This window comes from Fulmarus glacialis, unplaced genomic scaffold (genome assembly GCF_000690835.1).
Source record: "Fulmarus glacialis isolate BGI_N327 unplaced genomic scaffold, ASM69083v1 scaffold33711, whole genome shotgun sequence".
In the NCBI taxonomy this organism is placed as follows: Eukaryota; Metazoa; Chordata; class Aves; order Procellariiformes; family Procellariidae; genus Fulmarus; species Fulmarus glacialis.
The window spans coordinates 12,027-20,089 of NW_009192699.1; the positions used below are offsets into that span (position 1 = coordinate 12,027).

At 34.2% G+C, this 8,063-nt stretch overlaps 1 protein-coding gene across 1 annotated transcript in view; it reads left to right on the forward strand.

The window, feature by feature from the left end:
* The window catches only part of XIAP (X-linked inhibitor of apoptosis), an 8,016-nt gene extending 788 nt beyond the window's left edge, over positions 1–7,228 (forward strand). The window contains exons 1-6 of the mRNA XM_009587190.1: positions 1–138; positions 1,736–1,835; positions 3,739–3,817; positions 4,435–4,468; positions 5,370–5,594; positions 7,035–7,228. The exon at positions 1–138 is cut by the window's left edge and continues 788 nt beyond it. Coding sequence (XP_009585485.1) covers positions 1–138; positions 1,736–1,835; positions 3,739–3,817; positions 4,435–4,468; positions 5,370–5,594; positions 7,035–7,228 — 770 coding nt within the window. The remainder of the gene's footprint in view (positions 139–1,735; positions 1,836–3,738; positions 3,818–4,434; positions 4,469–5,369; positions 5,595–7,034) is intronic.
* Positions 7,229–8,063: the final 835 nt, after the last annotated feature.

Below are 8,063 nucleotides of genomic sequence, written 5' to 3' on the forward strand. Positions count from 1 at the left end.
GGAGAAGTGGTCTGAACAATGCACAGCATCCAAGGAATCCGTCTATGGCAAAATATGGAATACGTTTACAAACATTTTTAAGTTGGATATATCCTGTTGACAAGGAGCAACTTGCTGAAGCTGGGTTCTATAGCATAGGTAAGCCACACCTTAAAATGGCTAATGTCTTTTACAAAAAAATTTTATATGAGTGTCTTGTTATGAAAAAATAAGCATTTTGTTATTCTAATACAGAATGATTTTCCAGAATTTCTTTACTCTGTAAACTACTTTTCATAGTTCTTGTGTAAATTGATATACATTGTATCAAGTATTTTTAATAGCAAAGTATAAACTTGGTCATAAATTCACTTTTAGCAGTAAAACATCAAAGTGTGTTTTCCTTGTCTTCTAAAACCCTCATAATACATCTTTCACAATGACAATCATTGAAGTCAGTATTTTTTAAAAAATGAAGTGCTGTCCTCCAGATATTTACCTTAGGTCTAAGGAGTGGGCTTGTGGCCCATACAGAAGCCTATGAACAAGACAATCCAGGTTGTGTGCCATTTTATTTAGTTAACATGTGTTTGCATTATCAAAGCATTGGGACACACGGAACTAGAAAATACCATTACTACCTACTGTAAAAGCTTTATGAAGACAATGACTCCAATGGAAGAGCTTTTACTCTTAGACATGTAGTGTATGACTTGGATAAGACTCCGTCGTCTTTGTGCATTGGTTTCCCAATTAGATTGAATTGCACAGTGCTGTTAAAGCTCTTTGAAATTCTTTACTGAGAGATGCTGTACGAGTGCTAAGTGTTGCTATTATTAGGTCACAAAGAAAAGGGGATTATCCGGGATAATTTCTTGCTCTCATCTTAATTGGCTTCTCTCTTAGTAGCTCTCGGAAGACTTTTTAATCTCATTCCATTTGTTTTACTTGTGGCCATAAATAAAACCTTTGATATATTCTTGTATGGGTGATATATGGGCAGTATTTGTACCCAGTAGAACTGTTTTTATTGATCTCTTCTTGGATTCCTAAAAGTACCTAGCTTCTCACAGCCAAGTGAGATCTGTATTGTGGAGGTGCACAAAACGGGCACCAGCTTATCAGACCCGATGGCTGTTTAAGTGACTTCTGTGAAAACTCTGTTTCCTTTAGCCTGAGGAAGATTCCCTCCCCTCCCTCCCCCAAACTAAATCAATCCATACCTCCTCTCATTTGAGTAAACACAATATCTAAGCAGTTTCTGGTGCATCTTTGATTACAGTAGGCATAGTGCTAGAACAGAGAGAATGCAGTTTCTCCTAACATCTCCTCAGTCACTTACGCTACTGCTGTATAGAGCCCATTAATCTTAACAGTGAAATGGAGGACCAAAAAGGCACGTAAGCATCCTTAATTCTTTGTGGTAGACTACTTCATGGTTTGTTTACCAGTGGATTGAACTATATGATAATAAATTATTTTTAGCTTTCGCTTTTTATCTGTATAATTATTTGCTAAAATAAAATTCAGGAATATTTCATGTGACTCTTATGTTGTATTTTTTAAGCTCAAGTCTCCCCTGAACATTTGTTTCAAATCATATGTATTATGTCCTCCTTTAAAATTGAGGTTTTTTTAATTACAATTGCTAATCAATTAAAAAAAATTTTTTTTCTTAATAATGTAACATTTTAGTTGAAAACTTACTGTTATGCCTACTAAAAGTATGTAACTTTATTCTCGTGTGTTTCCTTAGGTAATGGTGATCACGTTGTGTGTTTCCACTGTGGTGGAGGGTTGCAAGAATGGAAGAAAAATGAAGACCCATGGGATCAACATGCCAAATGGTTTCCTGGGTAGGGTATTTTTTACTGTTTTCTTGTTGTGTGTCTGAGTCTTATTTACAGTATATTACGTTTTAATGACAGAGCATGCTAATAAAGGTTTCAGAAGGCTGAGTATGTCTTAACATTGTTTAGATTTATGAAAATAACTAAATTTCTTTTTTAGTTGCCCTCCTCCGCTTCCTTCTCCTTCATTTTTGTCATGTAGGCACCAAAAGAATATCAGTTATCTTCCATGGTTTATGTTTTTCCTTTTCAATAAGTAGAAAAGATTTTAAGGAATTTTTTGCATGGGGTCCTTATTTTTGTTGTTCCATCTGTTCTACCTTCTGTAGTGCTGATATTATATGTATAATCATCAACATATGCTTTAATGTTATGTTGGAGGCCTCGAAAGAGTACATTAACCTAATCTCTTCTTTGAGAGGTAGGAGGGAGTTCCTCTAAAGTGCGTGGGAAAGAGAACTAAATCTCAAGAGGTTGAGGGCACAACTAACTCATTAGAGGTGATCAGTCTGAAAGATTGCCCTGAAATTGTAGCTTTTGAACAACTTTACTTTTAAGTCAGTGTTGTTTGTATGTCAGCTTGTTTGTAGGAATTATTAAAGGGAAGAGAAGGTTTCTGTGTCTGGACTTAACTGACGTCTCAGCTAGCAGAATCATGAAGTTTTGTGGATACGTATCTGTGGTTTTTTTTTTCCTCATTATCCAAGCGCTACATTCTAATTGTTATTTTAATAGCTTCACACATGCCAAAGTTTGTAACTTATGTCAGGATACAGAATGAATGAACTTCTGTCACAGTGCAAACAAACCTGAAGAAGTCAGTAGTGGTATTGAATTCAAAACATACTTCTGCATAATTTTAAAGAATTGAGGATTTCAGATCCAGAAGTAGTTTTTAGAAAGATTGCCAATTTTGGCTCTAAAATATGTCTTGGGGAAAGGAGGAATAGTATATGAGTCATTGTTTCTTACAGGTGGATAAAAGCTGTCCAAGTACAAAGACTTAGTTACTTGTATAACATTGATAAAATCAATGTCTTTTATGTGTTAGCTGCCAAATTTGTCTTCTGTGGTGCAAGGCTCTCTGGAAGCTGGAAGTTAGTATTTATGCATTAGCTGATCCTTTTTTCAATAGTGGTACAGGCAGCTTTTAATTATTAGTCTCTGCCACTTGAAAGAGATGCCATTCCAAATTTTTGGCTTGGTGCAGTGAATGGTTAAGACGCATTTTCTTGCTACATTTCACTCCTCCTTGTATGGGTTTGATTTGGTTTTAGTTTGCTTAAATTATGTCAGATTTGATTACTTCCTCTCAGATCATTAACTGTCTTATATGGAGTTTTTGTTGGCACATCAACTTCAGTGGCAGTGTATCAGTCTCACAGCATGCTACCTATGTCCATGAACTGACGACGGTGAAGTAACTGCTGAAGCTAGAGACGTATTGTCGAGGAGTTATGGCATTCTCTAAATCTTCTGGTAGGGAAGAGCTCTGCCCAGTGGCTAGGACTGGTTGGAAAATAGTGAAAGAAAGCATGTAAGGCACCTGTCTGACCAGTGACTGCTTTTCTTTGATTGCAAAAGACGAAAAGAACCAACATTTTAACATAATGTTTGTTTTTCATTGGAGTCTTTACTTTTATAAACCTGTGGCATCAACTGTCATGGTCAACAACTCTTTAGCTTTCCATTTCACCAAAAATGTGAAAAAGATAAGTACTGCTGAAGTGATTAAGATGTTTTTAGAAATGTTTAAATGACATTACTGATGTTGACTAAACATTTAGAGATTTCAAAAGCAAGCATTCTGTATGATGTAGGAAATGTATCGAAGCTTTCTGAAGTTATGTAGTCAATTTTTGTTTGCTGCTAATGCAGTTTTATTATAACGAAATATTTTTATTTATAGGTGCAGATTTGTGAGAAAGGAAAAGGGGCTAGAATTTATAAATAATGTTCACTTAAGAGATGGATGTAGGGATTCAACAGTAAGTGTCTTGCTTATTAATCAAATATCATTTTGTTAAAATAGAAAACAATCTTAACATAATTTTCATATGAAGTTACTCTTCTAATTATCTGCATATCATTTAGTCCTCATGCTGCTTCTTTCACTGGCAGAAAGTGAAAGACATCGAAGTATGTTTTGGTTCTGTCATTCAGGGTTTATAGATCTCAGTTCCCCTTAGTTGGGTTATAGATCACATATAGGGTACCTTGTATATGTTGTATATTTGGTACTGAACAAGTGCTATGTTTTTTTATAGCCTGGGAACCTAAGGAAATTTTTCTTTTCTTGTTGGTAGAGCATTGTTAAACTTGTATGCAGTCACTACAAAGTAAAACCGATGTTATTTTAGAATTCTTCGATAGACTAAGAATCATGTACATATGATCATAGCAAAGATGGGTTGAAATGAAAATTTAAAACAATATGAAAGACATAACAAAACACTGATCCCTTTGCAATTGTTCAGAGCAGATTTAATAGTTTTAGTCAATAAAATAACAGGGATCAAATAGCTATTTTCTGTCTTGTAACTGTATAGGTTTCCTTCTACCTTCTCCAGAATTGTAATTTTGTCTGTTTATATTTCACTTCTAGACAGAAGCTGCTGAAGGGACAATACTTCCTAAAGGTATCTGTTTAGAAAAAAACAAAACAAAACAAAAACCACTGTCCCCTATTTTGGAATATCCGTATTTACATGTATAGTAAAGGAAATTGTTAATTTTAAAAATAACCCTGTTACATTTTTAAATAAAGTGCGACAGGCAAATTGTTGGATGATACTCTTCTATTGCTTCATTGCTTCTAAACCACTGTCAAATTAGTTTTATTTCTCTTAGGGGAAATCTAATCATGGTTGGATAAATATTGTAAAGTAAAGATTGTAAACCATGAAAGAAGTACTTACAGGATGCAGTCTTATTTTTATAGCTAGTAAGTATGCATCAAGTATTGAATTAGTAGTGCTGTGGGATGAATGTTAAAGAATACTGAAATGAAACAATCGTTGCTTTTCATGAGGCAGGAAGAGTTGGTCTGTTAAATGGCAAGGACTAGGAAGCTGAGAAAGTTTAAATAGCTTGTTATGTGTTCCAGTATTACGCATTACGTTTTTCACAAATACCAAGCAATAAAAAGACAAGACAGTTAAACGGGTAGTAAGAAGACAGTAAAGCAGCTTCATCCCAGGGAATGATAGCTGTTGCTAATAAGAGTGGTTACATAAAAACTATTTTAGGAATCTCTCACACACTGCTCATTTATAAGAGTGAAAATTAGGTTAAAAATTTTGCTCTTTGAACAATCTTCTTAAGAAAAGAAGAAATTAGTCATTTACACGTAATAGCAGAACTGGAAATAAGTTTTTACAACTAGCAAGATTCTCAAATCAGAAATATAGTTCCTTTGGCTAGATATTTGCAAAGGTTTCTTAGAGTACTATAGTGAATACTGTTCGATAATCAGATTCATCCTTGTTAAATTGTTTTTTTGTTTTGTTTTTTGTTTTGTTTTTTAATTTCTTGTTTTAGATGGTCTCTTACAGAATCCTTTGGTACAAAGTGCCATAGACATGGGTTTCAGTTTGTCTGAGATTAGGAACACCATGGAAAAGAAATTGCAGATGTCTGGAGAAAATCACACATCTGTTGGGGATCTGGTAGCAGACTTAAGTGCTCAAAAAGAAAATACAAGGGAAGAAGAACCAAATGAAATCCCAGTTGAGCAAGACGAGCTTATTCAATTACAAAACCTCTGTGTGTACTTTCGTATCGGCTCTTTAGTCTATCAAATATATCTTATTGTTACCTGTTTATTCTACCTTCTGATCCAAGTCTTTCTTAAGGTGAAGTTACAGTATTGTAACTTAAAATTCAAGAGATTTATTTTTGGATATTAAAAAAAACGCTGAACAAAGAGGGTGTTAAAATATTTGAGCGTAGCAGCATTTATAAATATCACCCATAAAATAAGCAGTATTAATACCTCAGAAGGGTATAATATTGAAGTAATAGTCTAGCGTGCTTCTGGGAAAGGTTATACATGCTAACTAAAAAGCCACAATTATTGTGACAATGACATTTAAAAAAAAAAAAAAGGAAATAATAACTATAGATATGGGGACTCTGGTGGCAAAATGAAATAGACACAGCAACATATTGTCAAATATTCAGTATACTCAAAATGAAAAAATCTTAGTAGGGGATTATGTATTTTTCAGTATAAAATTTTGCATGGGATAGAAGCATTTGCCTTCTTGGCCAATAAGAAAAAGTGTACTTCTAGATAGTGCTTCTTTTCAATTATTTGTGTTCCAGCTATGCTGGGACATGCAAGTTATGCTCAGAAAGCCATTGTGGTACAATAGGGCCTCTGCAAATAGACCAAATCCAAGGTTTCTAACTCAGGAGACTTGTAGTTTAAGACAAGCATATGGGTGAATTCATAGGGAGGGAAAAGACCATCTGGTTGGCATGATAGGCAGAGACTTTACCAGCCCAGTCTTTTTAATAAGATTTTTAATGGACATTATGGGGGGGGAAAGAACTAGCAATGAAGATGAACATTATTTTTGTGGCTGGCTGTGGAGAGCTTTCCCCAAGTGGCAGGGGAAGGCTTCTGAAGTTTGCATTTTCAAATGGGGCATACTGGAATAATAAAGAGCTAATGTACAATGCAAAATCGAGTCTTTCTGTATTACAAATTTTAAAGCTTTTGAAGTATGGGCATTTTTAAAACGGAGGCAAGGAAGGAAATCACATCCTCATTCTTTTCATTGGGGAAACTCTCTGGAAAAAAAATAAAATCCAAATTACTTAACCAGTATCAACGAGCCTTTCTTTCACCTTCTGACAAGTTTTGGGGAAGTTGTCAATGGGAAGTCTGTGAAAAGAATGGTTCCTGATTGAAATATGCATATCCTAAATTCTATAGATATTTCGAGCTCTTGCAAATATAGATAGCTGAATTGCCTGCTTGCATTGGCCTGGGAGATGTAATGAGATGGGAGGCAGGGAGGAAAGAGGATTCCATGCTGCAGCTTGGTTTCCTATCTCTTGTAATTTTTTTTTCTTTTTAAAGGTGTGACCTTTAAATCATATGAAGAAAACCTTGCCCTTGTGTGTAAAGAAAAAAAAAAAGAGAGATTCAGTGGTACTAAGTATGTTAACTTCTTTTTATATGTTTATTTTCCTTAGATCTCAGTACTGAAGAGAAGTTAAGACGCTTGCAGGAAGAAAAGCTTTGTAAAATCTGTATGGCTAAAGACATATCAGTCGTCCTCATTCCCTGTGGTCACTTAGTTGCCTGTAAGGAATGTGCTGAAGCACTTAATGAATGCCCTCTGTGTCGTACAAATATTATGAAAAGGCAGGAAATTTTTATGTATTAGTGAAATATACAGCACTGTGGATGCAAACATTTCCTGCTTTATTGCTTTAAATATGTGTAGTGTAATGTAAAAAATTGAGTTAATTCCAGGATGTAATCATATGGCAGTATTTAGATTTTTCTGCTGTCAAATTCTACATAATTTTAACATTTTAAAAATTATTTTCCTTAAGTGAATTTTTTGTATGTAAAAACCAATATTGAAAGGCAAATATGTATATTCTGTAACTTCAATTTATAGACCTGATTTGGGAAAGCCTAAGTAATGCAAAGCTTTATTTATGTGATTATTCCTTTGCTTCACTTTGGTAGGACTCTGTACGACTGAAGGTTATGCAAATACAGTTGTATAAAGAGTCCAGCCCTATATAAAATTTGTAAATAGGTAAGAGAATTTTAAAAATTACATATACATGTATATTATATCTGAGATTTTAGCTTCTCAAAAACACTATGTAAGATTGAAAATGTTACCTTATTTCTGTAACTTTGGTTGTGACCTAATTCAGAGAATACACGTAACCTGCTGCTGAAAGATTTCACCTTATGTTTGCTACTGCTACTTTGTAAGTTTGTCTGTTTTGATATATAATTCCAATCTCCCCATTTATTTTTTTCTGGTTTAGATTTATAAATTGGCTTCAGTAAACTGGTTTTAGCCATCCGTTTTTCACAAAAATCCCCCTGTATGTAAAATGTACATTAATTTCATTCCTTAAAAGAGAACTCAACAGAAATGAAGGAGATTTTACGTACCTTGTGCCCTTCATGAAAGGAGCGGTATTATTTTAAAATTGCCCCCCTAAACAAAAAGTTGTTCATCATTTGATTTTTTT